The sequence below is a fragment of the Leptopilina heterotoma genome, unplaced genomic scaffold (genome assembly GCF_015476425.1).
Source record: "Leptopilina heterotoma isolate Lh14 unplaced genomic scaffold, ASM1547642v1 Lhet_58, whole genome shotgun sequence".
Taxonomy (NCBI): domain Eukaryota; kingdom Metazoa; phylum Arthropoda; class Insecta; order Hymenoptera; family Figitidae; genus Leptopilina; species Leptopilina heterotoma.
This window is the reverse complement of record NW_025111131.1, coordinates 265,915-290,958: the sequence shown is the minus strand read 5'-3', so window position 1 is coordinate 290,958 and position 25,044 is coordinate 265,915. Positions and strand designations below refer to the sequence as shown.

General features: G+C 29.3%; 1 protein-coding gene across 1 annotated transcript in view; it reads left to right on the top strand.

Annotated features, from left to right (window-relative positions):
• Window positions 1-25,044, top strand: part of LOC122508867 (adenylate kinase isoenzyme 5) — a 254,215-nt gene that overhangs the window by 22,589 nt on the left and 206,582 nt on the right. Inside the window, exon 5 of the mRNA XM_043622465.1 lies at window positions 11,089-11,199. Coding sequence (XP_043478400.1) covers window positions 11,089-11,199 — 111 coding nt within the window. The remainder of the gene's footprint in view (window positions 1-11,088; window positions 11,200-25,044) is intronic.

Below are 25,044 nucleotides of genomic sequence, written 5' to 3'. Positions count from 1 at the left end.
TGAATTTTACTGGTGTTGCACATCTCCCCAACTTTTTTGGAAAATGCAAAAACAGACGTTTTTGAAAAAGCGAAAAATTTGTAGGAAAAATTTAAAATTCTGAAAATCTAATAATGCAGAAATATTCTATTATAATGCCTCTAAGTCATTCAATTTTGAAATATTTAAAAATTTAATTATTTGACATGTTTTTCGTCCAACGAAAAAAACGTTGCACATCACCCCACAACACCCTAGGTGTGATCAGTCAAGTCTCATATTTAATTTAAGACTAAAAGAGTTCAAAAATTTATTTTTTAAAATTTTTTTGGCAAATTTGTCTCTTAGGCCAGTCGGTGAGTGCAAAAAGTGCACAAAAATACAAACAGAAAAGTCTCAGTGGTTAATTAGTTTAGTTGCAAATGAATTTAAACCATTAAAAATAGCACTTTTTTAATTGTTTAATAACTTTGTTAATAATTATGGAATTTGTTGATAACTTACCAGGAATATTCCCCTTGCAAGGCTGAATAAATCCCAAAAAAATTCAACTTGATCGGATAAATAGTTTATGTATAATTCCATTTGTTAACTAAAAACATGTAATTTTTCAACGGAATTTCCCCACTTTTGGACCGGCGAATTTCGTTCTTTTTTCTTGTAAAGTACACTTAAGGAGTCAAACTTTCATTCCAGATAAATGGAAATTCGATTTTTTTTATTTAAGTGCATAATAATGGACTTCAAAAAAGGGTATGTTTTTTTGTCATAAACAAATGGAATAACTCAGTCAATTTTCACTTTATCAATTTGGTGTATACAGCATTTAATTTCATTTGTTTTCACAAAACTTTTTCAAACAAAAAATCCGACCTAGTTTAAAAGGGGGGAGAGTTAGTTTTTATCTTTCAAAAAATTCCTGACTAGTTAATAATTAATATTTTTAATTGAAAATTGCACCACTTATAGTTCAATACATGTAATTTATGAAAAAAAATTGAACATGAGATTTTGTGCTTTTATTTCTCATTTATATCAAGTGAAAGTACTTGGATATTTTTTTCAACCCTTGGACGGCGGAGTGGGGGAACTCGGTACGCGGGAATTTCGCCCGCCACAAACAGAATTCAGCCGTCAAATTCACATAAAAATGGTCATAACTTTGTTAATTATTATCCGATTTTAATCATTTTGCTTCCTCATAAGGAAGCTTTGCATTCGTGACGATTTTCAATTTTTCAAAAGAAGGTTATATGGACTCATTTTCATCTATAACATATGTATATTCAATTCTGAGCAAATGTCCAGATGTATGTGTGTGTGTATGTGTGTATGTGTGTGTGTGTGTATGTGTGTGTGTGTGTATGTCACAAAAATTGTGTACAAATTATCTCAAACAAATTTTGATGGATTGTCTTGAAATTTTGCAGGTTTATTGCAGTCATTAATACCTAAAATCTGACACAAGGATTTTCAAAAATATCTAAAAAAAAAATTTTATACAATTTTTTTAAAATTCAAAAAAAAATTTTTTTTGTATTTTTGTAAATAATTTTTTTATCTTATCGTACGTGTTGCACACAGTACTTTGTGCAACACCTTTTGGTTTTGATAAAAAAAGCTGTTTGGAAACGTTAGTTGACGCCAACATACGTACTGTTTAGCAGGGTTTGGAACGTATGTTATACCGCACGTAATATACGTGGTTTTCTACGCGTATATTACTGTAATAAACAGGTATTCTACAAATAGAAAACAAATACCTATGTATATCACCAAAAAACCCAAAAGTTTAAGAACTAAAAAATGAAAAAAATTTTTTAAAAAATAAAAAAAAATAATAATAATAAATAATAATAATAATAATAATAATTTTAATTTTTTTTTTTAAATTTTTGTGACATACACACACACACACACACACATATACACACATACACACACATACATCTTGACATTTGTTTTTAAGAACTTTGCCGCACTAGTGCAGCAAAGTACTGTTTTGCGCCTACTTTACAGGCATGCAAAGTATTACTTTCCTTACAGGTGTTGCACAAAGTATATTTTTTATCAAAATTTATAAAATTAATAGAAATTTTTCTTTTTCACAAAAAATTCAAATTTTGTATTTTTTCATAATTTATTTAATATTAATATTTTTAAATGATTATTCTATCATAAAAAAGGAAGCAATTTGCATATGAAATAGAGGTGTGCATTTAATCGAGTCGAACCGAACATTAATCGACTCGACAACAGAAAATTCGAATCATTTCGAATTGCAAAAGTTTGCAAACCGCAATATAATTACATTTAATTTATGAATATATCTTGCTGCATCAAAAAGAAATTTCCTTAAGAAGAATGTATGCTTTGATTGTTATGCTTTTAAAAAATCATAATTTGGTTTTCATGGAGATTTGTACCTAAAATGAGGTAATGAATATATTATTAACTTTAGTAAATATTTTATATGTTTGATTGGATTCTATCCCGATTCTATGCGATAAATTTAATTTTATACATATGTTTAGATGGAGTTTGCTAAAATTTTGTAAGTGAATTACGTCACGAATTTATATTTTATATATTGAGGAAGCTAAATGGTCATGAAATGAACAACTTGTTTTTCTTAATTTGCCCAATTTTTTACGCTGAATCCAAAAATAAGTTTAAATTTTTTCAAAATGCAATTTTTTTGATAGTAAAAAAAATTTTATTAATGTTTATTAAGTTTATCAACAAAAATTTTTTCATACATATTATTTTATTGACTTTAAAATAATATTTTGGCAAAAAAAAGAATTAAATTATTTATACACAAGCATGTAGCATTGCGTGTAATCGTTACATTTCCAGAAATTTCCCACTCTTCCAGACTCAGCTCTGTTATGTGCTCAAAGTATGCCTACTGTGCACCTTTCAGGAACGTAAATATATACACCTCAAGTTTGGCCTAAAAGAATATGCCCTCTTTTCTTTGGGCTTAAGAATACGGCCCTGAAAATTGATGACGTAACGTGACGTCACCTAACACTTCTGAATTTGGAGGTTATGCAAAAACATAACACTACTGAGGACATAACAGTTTGGAATCTAACAGTATGGGGACCTGACTGTAAATGAAAAATAAAAGCACAAAATCTCATGCTCAAACTAGGTCGGATTTTTTGTTTGAAAAAGTTTTGTGAAAACAAATGAAATTAAATGCCGTTTACACCAAATTGATAAAGTGAAAATTGACTGAGTTATTCCATTTGTTTATGACAAACAAACATACCCTTTTTTGAAGTCCATTATTATGCACTTAAATAAAAAAAATCGAATTTCCATTTATCTGGAATGAAAGTTTGACTCCTTAAGTGTACTTTACAAGAAAAAAGAACGAAATTCGCCGGTCCAAAAGTGGGGAAATTCCGTTGAAAAATTACATGTTTTTAGTTAACAAATGGAATTATGCATAAACTCTTTATCCGATCAAGTTGAATTTTTTTGGGATTTATTCAGCCTTGCAAGGGGAATATTCCTGGTAAGTTATCAACAAATTCCATAATTATTAACAAAGTTATTAAACAATTAAAAAAGTGCTATTTTTAATGGTTTAAATTCATTTGCAACTAAACTAATTAACCTTTTTTAAGGGGGTCACCCCGTGTGATGGGTTCAAAAAATCGAAAAATTTTTTTTTATAAATCACTTCTACAATATGTGTAGAATATGTGGATAAACAGAATGTTTTATTTTTGACATCCTAAGAAAGTTACAGCACTGAGAAGACAAGGAGTTGCCAAGCGAATAATGTATTACTTAAATTTTGACAGGCGTTTTTCTCAAAACTGTGTTTTTCAAACTGGCGTCCATGATATCACGTTTTTTTTAAAAAAAATTTCAAAGCCGCGTAAGAAATTCAATTTTTAATATTTTAAAATAATCCTAGTTTCGGCGATAGTCACATCCTCACAGATTAAGATGCCTTTTGATTTTTCGATTTTAGTTTAGTCAATTAGTCAGTATCGTGGACGCCGATAGACGGCGTTTTTATGATCATCATCACTTTCCAGTTTTATAATTCGGAATTAGTAAAATATTTTTACTTGCAAAAATTTTAATTTATTGTTAAAATGGAACTGAATATATGGTAAAAATTTGGAGTCCTAAGTTTTCATGGTTCTTAAAAAGAAAATCTCAAAAAAACTCTTAAAAAATGTCTGCCACACGGAGTGACCCCCTTAACGTATGATCCGTCATTTGAAAGGTATTTTCAAGCTCTACAACTTTGAATAACAACTTTTCCCCCTAAAATGTAACTGTAAGCAACAGTCATCGAAAAACTACGTTTTCCAAACTTTGACGATTGTTTATACCATTTTTCGCAACCGGAAATCGAGAGCAAACTATGGGGCTCTTATATGAAGCCCCTAAACTACCAGAAACCACTGAGACTTTGCTGTTTGTATTTTTGTGCACTTTTCGCACTCACCGACTGGCCTATATTGCTGCAATCTTTGTACACTCAATAACATATACACTGTTAAAAAATTCTGTTGTGATTTTACAGCAAAAGTACAAGAAACAATTATCCATCAAAATAATAATGTAATTTTACTTCACTAAAGTGCTGTAAATTTACAGTATACCATGTATTTCGAAAATATTCCCTACTATTAATTCGGAAATTCTACCATTTGAATATTTACATAAAAAATCAAAACTGTTTATATTGTTTTCTGATATGTTATAATAAAAGTAAATTAACTAAAAAAAAAGTTTTATTAGCATTTTATTATCATTATTACGGAAATGCGACGCCACGATTTGAACCCTTAGTCGTATATAGTGTTGTCTATCTTGTATGGAGCCATCAACCTTGGGAGCTGCGCCTAGACGCGCTTGACCAAGGGAGGCTATGAAAGTCTCTTGCAAAGTATTATGTATATATATTGTCCCGACGCGAAATAGTCATTATAATAATCAAATTATTTATTATATGAATGTTGAATGACTTTTCTTCGATCGACAGTTAAAAATGAATTAATTTAATGTAATAATCGCAAATTAATAAGGAATAAAATATTATCTTTTTGTCAAATTATATAAATTAATGTTATATTTATTAAAATTATACATCTCCGAACTAAAGTAAAGTTAAATTAAAATTTTGCATAAGACAAAAAATAAAAATAAACTAAATTTGTTACAGTATCAAATATAAGAAACATGTGTACCATACTCTATTCTTCTTTTCAGTCCAAAATTATTCACTACTAAAATGCAATATAATTAAAAAATAGTTTTTATTGAAACTATTTTTAAGCTTAAAAAATGATTCAGCTATACTTTTAGGACTTAAAATCATATTCTTAAGGTTAAAATTCAGTCAATGCTATAGTTATAATGTAAAAAACCTCAGCTAAAATCACAAAATGAATATCTGTAAAATTCTTTGAGTTTTATACTGTGATTTCGCAAACAATTTACTGTAAATAAAAAGTACAATTTTTTTTTTGCTGTGAATTATTCAAATACAATGAAATTTTGCTGTATTTGTAAGGTTTTACTATAAAAATTACAACATTTTTGTGAATTTACTACATTTATGTGTTATTACAGCAAAAACTGTAAATTCACAGTATGTTTGTACTGTAAAGTTGCTGTAAAATTACAGAAATTTCTAACAGTGTATGCTTTCCTTCCGGTTTGTATAACTTTTTCAAAAGTGGTGTGCCTTCTATAAGAATGTTTCAAGTCTATGGCTTAAGTCTATGGTTGAAGTCCATAGACTTAAAACATTCTTATTGAAGGCACACCACTTTACAAAAAGTTGTTCAAACCGGAAGGAAAGCATATATGTTATTGAGTGTATAAATTATTAAAATTTTCAGTAATGTATCATTAATCGTAGAATTTAATAATCTTTCGAATGGTATATTTGTTAATTTTTTGACATTTGTAGGGGAGAGTGGGGCAAGACGGGGTACCGGCCCCTTTTTAACAAACGAATTAACCAATCGCGATCATGTTTCACATAATACTGCACTGAGACGATAGTTTCTTGTTTACAAAAGCATTATTATTTCGACGATTTTCTTGTGGTTTTTTCACTTTTTTTAGGAGGTGTTTATTATGTAAATAATAACATTTCATGAACTATATAAAATTATTTATAACTGGCAAGGGTTACAAAAGAAGGGAAGCATGTGTTTTTTTCTTTGTTGAATCGTAAATTGTAGTAATTAATCGTTTTATTCAATTTCGTAGGTGCGGGCAAGATGGGGTATAGGGAAGAGTGGGTCAAGACGGGGTACACAAATTAGGCAAAAGAAAAGAGAAATAAGAGAAGTTAAGAAAACTACTAAAATCAAGACTTGTCTCTATTGTAATGGTTATTATTTAGACTTAAATGAAGGCTGGGCTGCATGTTTTGTCAGCGGCCAATGGGTTTTGTGCAGTTGTGCTGGTATCGATGTTTTAATTTTATGCTTTTTTAAGTAACAGATGTGCTTCCTACGCCTTTATTACGAAAGACAGATTCCCAAAGATGATTATTAAAAAAAATAATATAGTATATATTCGATAATTTCCGTTTTATTGCCCTTTAAACCATACGTACCCCGTCTTGCCCCACCCTCCCCTATTTATAAAAAAATCGTGATTTAATGATTGGCATGTTTTTGGACCGTGCGCGTGCAGCCGTACCGATAATTCCCGATGGGAGTGTATATCATTTTATAATTCTTGAATTGCTCTTTCATATACAAGAGGCAAAAATTATTGTCTACTTACAGGTTTTTTTGTTATTAAAGATTAAAAATACTACTACACTGGTCATGTACACTTGTGTTCATCGATGCCTTTGTCGGATGAACATGTTGCACTCATAGAAATATATGAGTGCAACACGTTCGTCCGAGGAAGGCATGGATGAACACAAGTGTACGTACAATTCGTGCGCTTTGTGTAACACGGACAACTACTGTCAATGTGTAGTGAGTAGTGGGGCTTTTAACGCTCGACTTTTAAATGCTTTTCCTGAGAAATCAGCATTTGTCAAGTTAGGTCCCTTTCTCCGTGGAGCGTCACATAAATCACGCTCGCCAGGGCATCCAAATTTCTGGCCGTGTGTCGTATACAATTTTTTTGTATCCCCAGCCGAAAGTACGTTAATTAATTATTGTTTGAATAATAAAATAGCGCAATAAGTTGCCCGCCCGACTTTTGCAAAGTCGAGGCGAAGCCTAGACTTGGCTAGTCGGGGCGGGCATAAATGAAAATTATATGTAAAAAATAATTGTAAGTAAAATTTAAAAAATAAGAAACAATTAAAACATAGTAAACAGTAAGAAATTTTCTCTTACAAATAATTATTTAAAAAATATCAATGTACCTATTTTACAATCATCGAAATATTCATTAATTAAGAGAAGTTACCTACTTTACCGATTAAGTGACATCTGTGAAATATCGTTCTAATCTAAATTAAATTTTTTAACATGATAATTCTTCGTATTTAAATTACAATATATTTAAATAATTAAGAAACAATAAAAGAAAATAATAAATTTCATGCATTATTTTGGTTATTTCAATTACATGCACTGTATTTATCTTATATATTTTGGTATTTCTAACTGAACATTTCTTGAGATTTGAGGTTATGATCAGTTCACGTCAAAACACAAGCTCTTTAATGAACGTGTTTGTGTGTTTGCTATGCTACAATATACGTGTGTCGAGAATCTTGTAAAGGCCTAGCACAATAGGTTCGCGAAAGTCGTTCGCGAACGCAAAGCAGGAGTTAGAAAAGGACAGAGATATATTTGTGTCCTTGTCTATCTCATGCGTCTCGTTCGCGAACGACTTTCGCGAACCTATTGTGCGTTGGACTTCACCAATCAGAGCGTGCGTTGGCTCAGTCGAGTCGGTCACAAAAGTCGCTATTCCCGGAAGCAAATTAAACCGGGAAGACCGTACTTTCGGCTACGGGATACAGAAAAATATATTTTCAATCATTTCCTCCCGATTGAAACTTTGTTAAATGATAGTTGGCACAACACCTCAACATAAAATAATCGTCAGCGAATGCAAAGTGGGAGATTACACGTCAGCTGGTCATGTGAACATGTAAAGAAATTATGATTTTAGTTATTTCTTCTCAATTGCTGATGTTTGTGAACAACCTATTCTTCCTCATGTTAGAATCCGAATTTCAAACATTCATTGACATAGCTGACGATTATTCCAACCACATATAACCATCTAACATTTATATTTATTAAAATTATGATGTAAACTATCATTTGATTGATTTCACAGGTCCAAAAAAGAAAATTTATGGAAGGTTCCTTCTACCAAACGTGGTGTATTAAATGTTCTTGGGGTCGCTGAAAACTAATCTGAAGTCCATTTTGCTCCAACTCCTAAGCATTTTTTCTAACCTCAAAATACATATCAGATTTTTGGTGCCAGACAAAATTCTACAAATTTTCGCGGACGCTTATCTCAATCTTGGTATCGAGGGGTTTTCGGATGTCACTGATTACGAACTTAGAAGCAGATTTTTAAAATACAAAATGGCGGATCCAAAATGGCGACCGGATTTTGTAAAAAATTCTTAAATTTTGACAAAACTTAGTATCTAGGTGTTTTTAAGGTCACTGGCCACAAATTTTTTGTGAACCTGTATCCAGGACACCTCCATGTGGTGACGGAGGGAAACGGAGTTACTCTGTGTTTCGGCGCAAAAAAAAAACTCTCAAATAACAAGTTCTGCGAAAATATGACTATTACTTTTTGTTAACTTTTAATACACTTCATGCTAGTTTACACATTTTTTTTAATAACTAAAAGATGTTTGAAAATATAAACACTTATATTTCATATTGTATTTGTATAGAATATATTTTCCCGTGTTTACGTGTTTAGATGCCCAGAAGGTGTTGTGCCAACTATCATTTAACAAAGTTTCAATCGGGAGGAAATGATTGAAAATATATATTTTTTTACATGTTTGTACGTCTGATGCTGCTCAATCCACCGAAGTCAGATTTTGAAAATTCAAAATGGCGGATCCAATATGGCGGATAAACGTACCAATTTTTTAATACTATCTCCCCCTTACTCTCTCTCTCTCTCTCAATCGCTCTTTCACTCTCTCTTACACTCTCTACTTTTTAAAATGTAATAGAAGCTCTGTCCGGATTTACCCCAAATTTTCGAATTCTTGGGGTAAATTCGGACAGCTTGAAAGGGTTTGAATGTATTAAAATAGAAATTTAATTTTTCCCGCTGCACGTTTCTTGGAAGACCCGCATAAGGTTTTGATAAGCACCGCGTCGTTTCCAAAAAGCCCGCTAAAAGGTCCAAGGGTGAGGGAAGCAGCTCGGATGGGGGTAAATTCTGAGGGGATTTTGACTCACGATTGATAAAAGAATTACTCTGCTATTCTTCGACCTCATTTTATCTTTCGTCGTTCGTTTGAATATATGAAGCTTCGCGCCATACGTCTAAGTTTGTCGCCGACGACCTAGAGGTAAAATTGTTTTTAACCGGACTTTAAAATTACTTTCTACTTTCAATATTTTTTATATTTATTTCTTTGAATTCTATTTGATTAGTGTGGCGTTTTAATACCAATATTTGGCCGGAGTTTCTTTTCGTGTGACGAGGGGATTCAAGAGGTGTGGAATAGCGGAATTCTGACAGGCTGGATATTCGCCATCGTGGCGCTGAGTAGGCCGACTTTGTGGTTGAAGTTCTTAAGACGCCTGATAGTTTTCTAAGGAGGCTATATTTTAAGGGAATAATACTCTATACCTGGCTGAGCCAAGCCTGAAATACGGAGCTGCTTCCAACACCCCGCCGACCCTGCGCTCACGCTGATTTTAACTACCAACGAGGCGACGATTGATAAGTCTAATTTTAATATTTCACTTTATTTTTAATGATTATAAGTAGGTGTATGCCTTCTTTAGATAAAGCTATTCTTATTAAGTTTATATGACCGAATTTATTAATTATATAATTGTTTCTCGCTATTTATTTGTGTGTGTGTGTTGTCCTTTATATTTGAATGTATAATTTGCGCGTCGCGGCTCGAGCCCTCGTTTTTCTCTTGTAATTATTCGATGCGCCTTTAACGTGTTTTACTGAACTAAATTAAGTTATGAACGAAGTTTTGATTGATATTTAATAAATTTAAGTGTTTATCTGACATACATCTCGATATTTCATTTTTTCCACATTTTAGTTGAGATCATATTTTATTTTATTTAGATTCTTTAACACCAAATTATTTCAATTTCGCTTTGTTAATTTTGAATTTGTGGAACATTTTATGTAAAATTTTTAATAGTATCTAAATTTTCTCAATTTAATTTTGAATAAAGTCTTGTTTTGTAACAAGCTTGTCATTATTAACTGAATTGACAAAAATCAAAAATCCAAGTCAATTTCTCTTTCAGGAGTCATAAGGAATAACAAGAAATTTTTGTATAATTTTTAAGTTTGTTACTTTTCAAATGCAAGATGAAATGCTGAACCAGTTTGAAAATGATTGTCAAGTTTTTTTGCATTAAGCGACAACTTTAATTATCCTGTTGTCAATTGTCAAGATAAAAACGTGGCGATACTCATAATCTCTTTTAGGGGATCTGAGCTTGATATATTGACGTCGAACTTAATTTTTAATTTGTAAATTAAGCTCCAAACCCTCTTGTCCGCATTTACCCCCTGTCCGGATTTACCACAACTGACCCTAGTTGTTCAAGTAAATATTTATTTGATAATAGGCAAGTAATCGGTTATTTGAATAAAATAAATTAGTTTACAAGTGTAATTTATACGTAATATTTTTAAATTGTAAATAATAATAATATATTATCTAATAATATTATTAAAGGTAACATAATATAATATCTTTATTAATATTATTATAAAATTATTATATTATTATTAATATTATTTATTTATAAAATACAAAAAAAAGTAAAATAAAATTTGAATTTTCTCTGTAGTTTAAATAACCATTTATATTATGCAAGAAATTTTTTAATTTCAAAAAAATTAATTCTTAATTTTCAAACTATGATAGAATGTTTTAAAAATTTTCAGGAGGTCCTGGCAGCGGTAAGGTGACACATTGTGATTCTTTAATGGCAGAGAGAAAGGGAGTTATTCACATCAACATGACGGATATACTACAGCAGTACCTTATAGGAAATAGTAAGCTTAATTTATTTCCATTAATTTTAAATGAAAATCAATAAAACAAGTTGTAAATCCAGATGTTCATTACACGAACATTTTGCTTCCTCTTTATGATCAGCAAAAAAATTTGCTTCCTCGTGGAGGAAGCATTAACGATAGGTATATTTCATTTTTAAATCATTTTTAATACAATTAAACATTTATAAAATAAAGTTCATTCGTCTTAATAGAAAGAATAAAATTTTCTTATATAATAATATAAATCTAAATAAACAAAAAAATTTTTAGCAAAAAAGTGAATTTTTCAACTTTAATATTGTAATTAATTCTATAATTTTCAATAGAATATATATACTTTATATACTTCAATCAATTAGTCTTGATGCAAAGAATAAGATTTTTGATTTATTTTTCAATAAATAATAACATTTTATTGTACAGCAACATGATTTTTAAGAAAAAAAGAATTTTTTTTAAAGTACAAATTTTTTGTCTATAATTGATTTTAATTCTATAAATTTAAATACAATATACACTTTATATATACCAATCGATCCGTCTTGGTGCAAAGCATAAGATTTAAGAAATAAATGAGTAAGATTTTCTTATACGGCAACATAATTTTGCGGAAAGAACTCATTTTTTGATAAAAATGCGAATTTTTCAGCTTTAATTGTGATTAACTCTATAAATTCTCATATTTATACTTTGTATATACCAATTGATTCGTCTTGATGCAAAGAATAAGATTTTATTATATATTAACTTCAATAAGCAACTTAAAAAAATTTTTTTTTAGAAAAATCTGTCCGCGCAAGCGCGGGGGCTCGCAAGTTTCAGCGCGCCTCGGGGCACGCGAATATTGATCGTCGCGCTCCGTTTGATGTTACGCGCTTCGCGCGCAAATGACTCGCGGTGGTCTGCAGTTGTTGTGCATTATTTGTGTTCTTGTTATTATTTCCTATTATATGTTTAATAGTACATTTTTTTCTTAAAGTTACTACGACTTTAAGGATTACATTCTCATCACATGTTTTTGTTTGCTGATGATTGCAAGATTAAGTGGATTAAAATGTATATTTTTGGTAGACATGTGCAAAAAGCTCGAAATGTCGATCCGAGCCAAGCCCAAGCCGGCTCGATGTATCAAGTACTCGATATTTTCGAGTACTTGAGTGACTTCAAGAACACGAAAAATTCGAGTTCTCGGGTAAATTCGAGGACTCGATTAAATTTGAGCACTAGAGTGAATTCGAGTACTCGAAACTATTCGAGTTTTTTACACAGCTCGGCTCGGCTCGAACTGATTAGGCTCGGCTCGGCTCGAAAAATGAAAAGCTCGAAAAGCTCGATCAAGCTTCAAGCTTTTTGCACAACTCTAATTTTTGGTCTTGATGATTAAACTTGTAAAGTTATTTTTAATTATACTAACTCTCTTAGCAGAAACATGATTTGCAGAAGCAGCTAAAATATTTTTAAAGTATTATTATCAAGTTGTTGATAAAAACGGATTATTATAAAAGTTATAACATTTTACAAAATCAATAACAAATTCTTTAACACAGTTAAGGGAGCGTTCACAAATGATGTCACGCAATTTTTCGGGATTTTAGACACCCCCTACCCTGTCAAGCAATTTCATGCAATTTCACTTGCAAAAATACATTGTTTCACGTTTAATAGAGACCCCCCTGCCCCTAAAAACGTGACATCATTTGTGAAAGCTTCCTAAGCTGACTGACCCAAAAACTTAAAAAAAAAAAGTAGTTTCTGACGAAAATAGCTGGTTAACGAACTTGGCCTTCATTTTTGCACCAACTTTAAGTGTGTTAAATTTAAAAACGATCGGATATGTTCTTCAAGAGTTATCTTGGGAACAAAATTTTTGGTCTACAGACAGACAGACAGACAGACGAACAGACGGACACCATCGCCGAACCATGTTTTTTGGGTTCAGGGGACCCCAAAACGTCGAGATTTCATGAAATTAGCGAAAGTCAATTTTTACCAAAACTAATACTTTCTCATATGATGAGAATGTAATAAAAATTACTTTTTTTGAAAATAACTTGCAAAGTATAGGGTTTAGTGAAATAGTGTCTACAGCAAAGTTGTAGCTAAGGATGAGACGAGAAAAAAAGTCTCTAGTAGCAAGATTCCACATGAAATAGATTTGGAGATAATTGAGTCGGAAAATCGATTTTTTGCCAAAAAAATAATATATATATATATATATATATATATAGTGGTTTTTCGAGAAATTGACAGTTTTATGTCTATAAATATGTTTCCTGGGTGTATGTGGGTGAGATAATGTGAAAATTGTTGAACTTACTTTTATTTCTTTGAAAAAATGTTGTTTTTTTGCGTTGTTTTGGGATTTTTGAGTTTTTTGACCATTTAAAAACTTATAACTCTGAAATTTGACTTTTTGACAAAAAAAGTTGTAGAGAAAAGTTGTTTGTATTTTTCTAATCTAAAATAATATAAAGTTAAAAATTTAAAAATTTAAAAAAATTGAATTTTCAAAATTTTGAAATTACTGTAGTTTTTGTAATTTTTGACGAAAATGTCTGGCTAACGAACTTAGCCTTCATTTTTACACCAACTTTAAGTGAGTTAAATTTAAAAACGATCCGATAAGATTTTCAAAAGTTATCATGGGAACAACATTTTGTGTCTACAGACAGACAGACAGACATACAGACAGACACCATCGCCGAACCATGTTTTTTGGGTTCAGGGGACCCTAAAACGTCGAGATTTCATGAAATTAGCGAAAGTCAATTTTTGACCAAAACTAATACTTTCTCATATGATGAGAATGTAAAAAAGTCAAAAAAAAAATTTTTTTGGAGAATTTTTTAAAGTCTATGAATCCATTTCGAGATATTTTTATGATAAATATACCTGGCATATTTTAGCCAAATTCGTTAAAACCTCTTCGAGTTATCGTGATCACAAAAATCGGGATCCACACACACACACATACATACATACATACACACATCCATACATACATCCAGACAATTGTTCAGGGTCTTATATAACATAGTCCTATATAGAAGAAAATTTGTTAAGAGGATTTTTAAAAATTTTGTAAATTAAACGACTACAAAGCTTCCTCACGAGGAAGCAAAACATATTTTTCACAATTTATTTTAATTTAAAGTAAGAAAAAAAACAAAACAAAAATTTACCCCTATTAAAGTTTCTTAAAAGTTTGATATACTTTCAAATAAACGCTAATTTTTTCCTTTTAAATATTTTCAAAAATACTCAACACTTAAGTGCACAAAATTAGTCTAGTATATATAAAATACTTTAATAAAATTAAAAAAATAATATAAAATTTCTGTTTTTTTTTAAATTTGATTTTATTTCAAATTTTGTTTTGTTAAAAAAGCACAATCTTTTTAAATATTTTATTAAAACTACTTATTGTTACTCTGTAAATCTAAAGATTAGTGAAGTTATTTTTAAAATTAAATATTAGTGTATCAATATTATTTTAATAATTAATTTAATAAATAGTGAAAATTAACGATCACTCCGAGTCAAGGAAAATAAAAATAAAAGAAATTCAATTCTTTTTACGTTTCGGCAGCACAGCTGTCCTCTTCAGAACGAAAAAAAGAAAATTAGAAAATTAAGGTACATCTTTGTCGCAACAATATGACACTCTTAGAGTGTCATATTGTAATCGTTGCGACAAAGATGTACCTATCTTAATTTATAATTTTAATTTTTCTAATTTTCTTTTTTTCGTTCTGAAGAGGACAGCTGTGCTGCCGAAACGTAAAAAGAATTGAATTTCTTTTATTTTTATTTTCCTTGGCTCGGAGTGATCGTTAATTTTCACTATTTATTAAAATACGACTGAGTGATAGAATCATCTCTACTCTTAATTAATTTAATGATTATTATTATATTTATTAAATTATGTTTTATTCATTTTTACACTATTTTACACTACACTAATTTTATGCACTTGATTGTTGACTATTTTTTGAAAATATTTAATTGAAACTAAAAATTTATAATTATAAAAAATCGACCAAAATTAGTCAACATTTCTACTAATTAGTATAATTTTCAACTAAAACTAAAGTAGTATATTTTTACTAAAGTCAAAAATACCAATTTTTTTAACAAAGTATAAAATACAAATTCTTTTAATCAAGTTAGATAATACCAATTTTTTTAATGAATTAAGAAATTTTTAACTGTATAATAAATATGAAATAGTGAAATTCCTACTAGAAAATTAGTAGAAAATGTTTACTAATTTTAATTAGAGGACGACTTTTCATTAATTGAAATTTAGAAGACCAATGTGTGAAAATATGTGAATAAATGTGTGAAGAAAACACTAAACTCGCCTTCAGAAAAGAATGAAACCCATTGATGGATTAAAGAATCGATTAAACTTGAATCGATAATGATACAGTTGTTTTTTCTCTAACTATACACATAAATATATATAGGTATACATATATATGTAATACCTACATAAGAATCAGTGTGTAAAGACCATATTACAATAAAATACATAATTTCTAAGATTATACAGTCGTTCTTGAAAGGTATATTTTTATTAAAGAAAGAAGAATCACAAACAATTTCATATAGATATAGTTTGATAAACACCTAGTTCTTTCGGAATCAGTATCTCTAAATTCGATTTAGTGCAAAGTTATCCACCAATTTAAATTAGTATAATAATTTCTACCATATTTATTTTAATTAAAAGTTTCTGTATAATTGTATAAAACAAAAATCTGTTTTTATTAGAGGTGTGCAAAAAGCTGACGTACATAGCTAACGTATCTAACGTACTTAATAATATAACTATCTAAACTAACGTAGTAGTAAGTTATAGTTAGTAAGTTAGTCAATTAGTTGGTTGGTTAGTTAGTTAGTTAGTTAGTAAGTAAGTAAGTTAGTTTGTTTAGTTAGTTATGTTACTTACGTTATTTTAGTTAGTTATGTTACTTATGTTAGTTTAACTTATTGATACGATAATTTAGTTAGTTACATTAGATAATACGTTAGTTAGTTTACTTCGTTTAGTTTAGTTAGTTAGTAAGTAAGTTCTTTTACACTGAGAAAAATGGATATTAAGCTTTACTATCTAGATATTAATGGTCAATATCTGTGACAGTGAAATATGTAAACATCTTAGATGTTCAAATTTAATATCTATAAGATATTGAAAAAAGACATGTTCAAACATAACCTCACATTTACAGATTATACTTTTTAACATCTGAGATATTAAACCATAACATCTGGATGATATGCATTAGCATCTTTTCTTAATATCTAGTATATTAAGATTTTTAATATCCAGTTTTCTCAGTTTAACACTTCACGATTTTCTGTGATCAATATAGCCCATATTCTTCCACATTTCTTAATTATTTTTTATTGTCGAATTTTTCATATGCTTTTTCACAATTCTGAACAATCTTATTAATTTTAATAATACTTATAGAATAGATTTGAATCCTAAATAATGTTTAAAAAAACATTGACGCACTTACACAATGTAAATAAAGAAAAGTTAAAATATCATCGAACCCTCCGCTCCCCTTACATACGGACTTTTATAATATTTCAATCGTTATTGAAATCTATCAAAAAACAGTTTAACATGCTTGCTTTTCTAGTTAATCAATTAAATTTGGTGAAAACAAAATTTAAAAGGCCCTGATGTAAAGTCCACATCAAATTTAAACTATTTGCAAATTTAGCAAAAATATTCTAAAATCTTAAAATTCATGTAACTCCGTCAATTTGTATTAAATTTGTTTTAAAAAATACTTATTTTACGCAGAATGAAGTATACTTTTAAGAAATTATTATGAAAAAAATCTTTAAATTCGAATATTATTCTAAAAACCTCGTTAAAGTTGAAAAAATCGAAAAATCGTAAATATTTTCAACTGCGGTTTTGTCAATTTTTATCCTTAATATGAAACGAGTAGATATGCAAATTAGGTAAAGAGAGACAGTCTAATGTTGCTTATCCTCAAAAGAGAAAGAAAGCAATAGCGTTAGATTTTCTGCGTTATAAACAGAGACCGATTTATGTTATTTCTATTTGGAAAGAGGAAGAAAGCAATAGCGTTAGATTTTCTGCGTTATAAACAGGGACCGATTTATGTTATTTATTTAGAGAGAAGAAGACAGAAAGATATTTGAAAGATATATATATATATATAAAATTTAAAGAGAAACGAAAGGTCTGCTCGAGTACCTGGCCTATTGTTTGAAGGGTTTCTTTCAACCAGTAGGCAGTCTATTGAGTGACCAGAGAGAGAGAGAGAGAGAGAGAGAGTTGGTAGTCTATTTTATACTTGAGTATACATATATATATATATACACTGTAAAAAATTTAGGGAGTTAACGGACTCGGGAGTTTGGAGTGAAATTTTTCGAGTTAAAAATCAACTCCAAAAGAGAGTTAATTTCTAACTCCCTTCATTCAACACCCGCGCGAGTTATTTTTTCATTGGGGAGTTAGTATTTCGGTGTGAAGTTTTAACTCTCTTTATTTAACTCCCCTGGCATTAACTCCCCAATAGGTGCGACTTTTATAGAATCCCCTGGGGAGTTAAAATTTAACTCTCTTTTTTTACAGTGTAGTTATAGTTTATTAACAGATTTTCGCATTATATAATACAGAAAAATAAAAGTGCAATGTGAAGAACACTTTTTTTCTCTTTTCAAAATTAAAAGACGAAAAAAATTTTTGTGATTAAAAATAAGGATAAGGAGGTAAGTTTTTAAAAATTGTGTAAAATACTACTTTTTAGTGATATAAAATGATTTTTCTTTTTTGTAATTAAGAAATGCATGTAATAAATTAACAACTTTCCCGTCTAAGTCACTAACATTATCTACTTTTTCAACAATTAAACTTGTAAAGAAATTTAAATAACTTTCTAGAATCATTTTAAAAATGCTTGATCTCGTCCTTGAGTTTGCCTTGTTTTATTAAAAAATTAATATAATTTCAGAAATACTTTACATGGTTTAATATTTTTTTAATAAATCTTAAAGCAGTACCCAGTTTTTTATTATAAAAAAGTTTATGTTGTCTTAAACAAAAAAAGAATATTTTTTATTTCAGTTCAAAATTAGAGTCTTGAAGGTAATAAACAGGTGCCATAATAATAAGGTGCCAGTTTTAGAATCATTATAATAATAATATTTATTCGCCAAAATATGACTATCAAATAAACACAATTTAATAGCTTCAACAAGAGCATTTAAATTGATTTCTTCTGAATCAATTGACTTTTTTCCACTTGACATGCCCAAAAATACTAGAAAAAAAATAAAAACAACATTTAAATAGTATGTCTGCAAAGTCGTATTTTTTATGCTGCCCACACTGAGAAAACTGGAGTATTGGACTAAACATCTGGAGGGACAAATCGTTCATATTTGAGAGTTAGCTATTGGATAACAATCTAAATGTTCAAATACACCATTGACAGATATTCGTGCCATTTCTCTTGGAGGGAAAATGAGTTTATAACAGAGGGACAAATTAACCATCTTGAGAAATCCCTTCCTTATCCGGCGCGAAATGAATAAATATGGCAACCTAACCCCTAAATTAAATACAAAAAATGTCAGAAAAATAATTTCGCGCGCATCAGATCGTACACATTTTCTGCGCAACTTTTAACCCTCAGATATAATGGGAGAGAATATACAAGTAGATTTCCATTATCAATTCAAAATTTATTTTAGAAGGACTATTTAACTCTCTTCGTAAGCAAAGGAAACATACACTTTTTGAACCTCTGAATTTGACTCTCCAGTTTTCTCAGTGCAGATGGGTGTTAACACCGTCTCACAACTGGTGATATGCTGTGTCTCACACCCAGAAATTGGCGCTATTTTGAAAAAGGAAAATTAAATTATTTTCAACCGTAGATTGGAACAATGCAATATTGCATCACAAAATATAAGGAAAACACTAAAAGAAAATGCATTACATTTACCTTTTCCAATTAATTAACTTGGAAAAAAAGTACTTTGCTTTTATTGAAAAAAACGCTTTTTAGTCGATCATCACACACAGTGTTGGTATTTAACAAAAACAGTTTATATATCCGCTTCGGCGTACACGAAAAAGTTGGCTCATATAAAAAGAAATGTTTTTATATAAACCAATCGGCTTTTTAATATTGCATGTTAAAAAAAATTGACTGTCTCACAACTGGAGGTGTCTCACAACTGGAGACTCTCCCCTAAATATCAATTTTTGATACTATTTTTTTAAATGCGTTTTTCTCAAAACAGGATTTTTAAAATTGCCGTGCAGTGTAGCTCAAAAAGTTATTGACCGATTTAAAATGAAAAATTGGAAATTGTTCGTTATTAAATTTATTATTAAGTGAACTAAACTTGAAAAGAAAAAAAAATTTTAGTACCTTTTTTAAAATAAAAAAGTTGCAAAAAAGTAGGCAAAAAATCGAATTTTTTTTTAAAGTAGTGTCAATTTTTAATATTTTCACTTAAAAGTTAGTTCACTTAATAATAAAATATTTATAAAATATGAATAAACTTGATTTTTTGCTTTCGGACAAAATTTGTGGGCTCAGGACTGCACGGCAGTCATGAACTCCGGCGGAGCAGCTCTATATGCTCAGTTAAAAATACCTGATTTAGAAGCAAAAAGTCAGTCACTAATTTAAATAGTAATATTTTTTTTCTGACAATTAGTTGAAAATAACTGATGTTTCAATACAATTGTTTTTGATTGATCCAATTAGTCACGTTTAACTATATACCTACATAGCACCGAAACTTTCCTCTATTATTAAAGATTTACTTGCAAGCTTCGAAATATTTAAATGCAAAGTTTAGTGAAAATTGTGTAAAGATTTAAATATCCCACTTCAATAAATGTTTAGCACGAAACTTTCCTGAAAATTTAAGTAAAATTTTCAGGAAAATTTTCACGAAAGTATAGTCGAAAATGCAATTCAAATGTTCAGGAAAGTTTCAAGCTATATTTTTAAGAAAATTTGACGATAGACATTTATTGGAGTGAGAAATCTAAATCTTTACACAATTTTAAAATAAACTTTGCAAGTAAATTTTTCGAATTTTGCAAGCAAATCTTTAATATACAATATTTAGAAAAATTTCGGTGTTTTGTGGATAATTTTTCAGTTATTTTTAACTGATTCAGAAGCAAAAAGTCAGTCACTACTGATTGTCAGTTAAAACCATGATTTTTAACTGATTCAAATTAAGAGAATATATTATTTATCATATTACAAATAATATGCCAATAGATGTTAAACATACTGAGAAAACTGGATATTAAAAATCTTAATATACTAGATATTAAGAAAAGATGCTAATGCATATCATCCAGATGTTATGGTTTCATATCTCAGATGTTAAAAAGTATAATCTGTAAATGTGAGGTTATGTTTGAACAAGTCTTTTTCCAATATCTTAGATATTAAATTTGAACATCTAAGAAGTTTACATAGTTCACTGTCACAGATATTGACCATTAATATCTAGATAATAAGGCTTAATATCTATTTTTCTCAGTGCAGGTACATAATAGATATATAATTTCTTATAATCTTTGAATTTAAAAGATTGTGACGTAACACATGAGTTCACCCCCCCTCCCCCATGTCACACTTAGTCACAATTCTCAGACCCCCTCCCTCCCCCTAGCCGCGTGACGTATTATGTGTACGGCCCCTTAGACGGGAAAAATGTTAATTAATACATTTTGCAAAATGAAAAAATTATTTATAGCACTAAAATGTAGCATTTACATAATTTTTCCAGATAGTGTACAATTAATTAAAATTGATTTAATAAATGGTAATAAATCATTAATTAAAGAATAATTTAATCCCAACAAAAACATCTTTGATGTTTTAATATAATGGGTTTTGACCCAATAAGGAAAAAAAAATTTTTTTCCAATAAGGGAAACTTTTTCATAAAAAAAAAATTGTATTGTTAAAGTAATTTGGTGTTAATGTTTTAGATCATTTTATCTTCATGTTATTATTACTTTGAAACAAATAAAGAAACCGCTGCCAAGTTGTATATTTTTTATAATTTTGGTGCGCTCATTTCATGAACACTTTGCTTCCTCATAGAGATAATAATAATAATAGGAAAATATATGAATAACTTTTTATAAATATGGTAAAAGTGATTGAATCTTAGGTCAATCAATGTATTTTTAAATACTCTACAATATAGTTATAATAGTTTAATAGTTAAACAAAAATTTTCAAACAGAAAAGTTGAGAAAATGTCATTTTCCACAATTTTTGGTTTTTAAAATACCAATAATTTTGAAATTTATTATCGAATTAGGTTCAAAAATAAATCAATCGAATCGTTTTATAATGCTCTACAAGTTGGTAACGATAATTTTAAGATTACTTCTACATTTTTTAACAAAATTTTCAAAAAAATATTTTTTTCTAAAATTTATGATGTTTAAAAGTTTAATATCTCCGGTAATATGGACGAAAAATGTTCAATTAGAACTCAAAAGATGCGTTAAAAAAACTCTACAAAATTATGGAAAAACATTTATAGGTGTCCTAACATTTTTTTATAGTTATGGGCAAAGAACGTGTTTTTGGAAAATTAAAAATCCAAAAAAAATTTAGTTAAACTTTATTAATCGATCACAAAGTACGCTCACTTTATGTCCGCAACTCCTGAGGTCAAATAACATAAAGATATATCAAAAAATCGAACTCGAAAAATGTTGGTATTACAATACTTCCTCTATGAGGAAGTAATAATTAAGTAATTTTTTTTAATTAAAGCTTAAAGTCTATACTTTAATGATAAAATAAAGGGATTGTTAAAAAATGAAATTTTAAAATTGTTATTAACAATTCTTTAAAACAATTGCAAATTCAAGAATGTTCTCAATATTTTGGGAAAATTAAATTACCCTGTATTGATGTGCAAAACTCCAAGTATTAATTTAAAAAAAATTTCGCCTGTATTTTGAGAGAAAAATCTACACAATTTCTGTAATATAAAAGGTTACTGATTTTTCTCTTTTTAAATTAATCCTTGGAGTTTGTACATAATTTTCAAGTCATTTAATTAATATTTTATTTAGACATTTTTAAAAAATGATAATTTTCAATGTTTTACAAAAATTTTAATGACTTCTAAAATACTGAATGCTTTTTAATGATTTTAGGCTTATTTTAAAGATGATTTTCTCCAGAATGAGAATTTTTTATAGGCATTAACGTGTAATTTTTTATAGAAAATTCAATTCGTCAAACTTAGATTAAAAAAATTAAAAAATTTTTAAACAATCTTATTAACAGAAAAATAATTATTAAAATATAAACATATGTTTTTATTAAATTAAGATTTACTGTAAGGTTACATTAAGGTTTTATTTTGTGTGTCAAAGGACCAGGAGTGGGCGCGCAACGCGCGCCCTTTTGGTTCTAGTTTTAACTAAACGAGCAACACACGGTTCAAAATATGTGCTTTTCCTCTTTTAAACAAAAAACCAATTTTGAAAATCGGTTGAAAATTAAGAAAGTTATGAATAATTCTTTACATGAATATATAAAAAACGGTTTTTTGCCCCTAAAATGAAATTTTGGAGGTGTTTGGGAAATTTCTCATATACTATTGTTCATAGTTTTACTAGACCTACAACTTGTACTAGGTCTCTATATAAGCGCAGGCAACTTTTTTTATTTTGTTATACAGTGTAGGGGAGAGTGGGGCAAAGGCGCTATGCGGGGCAAAGACGTTTTTTAAAATATCTCCTTTATTTTCTGTCTATTCCAATTGGTATTAAAAATTAAGTTGCAATGCAATCAGACCAATTGATTAAAAAAAGAAAAACCTAAAAATATCAAATATTTTAAGAAATATAACAAAAAAATTGTTTTGCAAAAATAAAATGATAATTTTACTGAACAAACTTTTATTTTTTAAAACATACACTGAGAGACCTTTGGGTCAGCAGCAGACTTTCGATAGGCTGCTACTGACCATTTTGGAGGAACGCTACAGGACTATACTTTTGGGTTGTTGCGGTAAAATCTTGGGCGCGTGACAGTCCCAAAGTTGTTCAGCTGCAAACCAAAGGCGGCATTCCCACTACTTCGGTGAGCTGCTCACCAACATTTGGTACTGTCACGCGCCCAAGATTTTACCGCAGCGCACCAAAACCATAGTGGAGCTGCTGTCACATACGTTGTTCCGCTACAGTGTAAGTCTCTCAGTGTAAGTTTAAGTATTTAATTTTTAAAAACGTAACATGTAAATAAATTAAATATTTCTCTACACAACTGGCGTGGTGTTTTAGTTTAATTTTGTATCTAAATATTTTAAATTTAAAGTAAAAAAAAGTTTGTTATGTGGGGCAAAGGCAATATCTGCTGAATTTTGGAAAAAATATCCGTTCTCATCATCACTTATAACAACTGCACAACAGGTACATTTTTTACAATAAAACACTATTAAAAAAGTATACACTAAATGTGGACAACCAAGGCAGTTTTTTAAAGGTTAATCCTCATAGAATTGATATTAAAAAAATTTACTTTGTTAAGTATAAAGATCTATTAATTATTTAAAAAATATCAGGCAGAGAAATATTTACTTTTGGCCTCTAAAAACCAATGTACCTATTTTGTTACTTGTAAAGCTTGCATATAATTTTTAAACATATTGCAGTAACTTCGTACATAAAAACTACTCAATGGGAAAGTAACCATTGGCGCAATAATGGTCCTATATTGGGAGCCAGCAGTACCAATGATGGTGCAATAATAACAACCAATATTGGGCCACTATTGCCAGAGTCTTGGGATGATCACGACTTTGCCAAGCATTGGCAGCCAATATTGGATCACTATTGGCTGCCAAGGCAAATGCCGGACTTTCCAAGCCTTGGATATTCATTGGTAACAAAGATTGGGCCAATATTAATGACCAATTAATTACCAATGCTTTAAAATTAAATTAATGCTTGGTTATTTCTTGGTTACCAATACTGAACCAACGTTTGAAATCAATATTTTACAAATACCAACATATATAGCAAAAATTAAAAAAAAATTAATTAAATTGAATTAAATTATTAATCTAAAGAAAAAAATAATTAATTTAATTAGAACACTCTGTTAAAAACAGAATGTGATAAAAATCAGACAAAGACAAAATTTGTCTAAGTTTGAGAATGCAAGCGTCTCTTCTTATATAGAACTAGTAACACAACTTGCTAGTGAGTGAAAGAAGCTATAGCGCACCCTGGTGCTCGATTTTAAAATGTCCTGCGCTGCTTCAAAGTATATGCTCGAAATTACTTTGGATAAGTGCCACCAGGGTGCGCCAAGTTTCTTTCACTCACTATTTGTATAACAACTGCACAGCGTAACACCCGCACCTACTATCGGCTCAAAAAGAACAGGCCCCTGACTTTGAAAGCTCACAACGCAGGTAAAAAAAATCATAGAGAGTTAAGACAATGTTTAATACGTAGCTTAATTATCTAGTCGTTCTTATACAAAATTTCATAACCCAAAAAAATTTTTTGTTTAAGTTATAGATTTTTAATTGAAAAAAATACGTGGTTTTTTTTCATGATTTTGGGAATAGCCTACTTTGAAAGCATGTAGCTGATTTCAAGAATATCTAATCGACATACTGATTTTTTTCTATAATATTTGTATCTTTCTTAAATATATAGTGGAGAATTTTTTAAATTTCTTTAATAACTTTCGGAGATTATTTAAATCAAAAATAAAAAGTTATATCTCTTGCGATCAGAAGCACAGATTTGAAATAAAATGC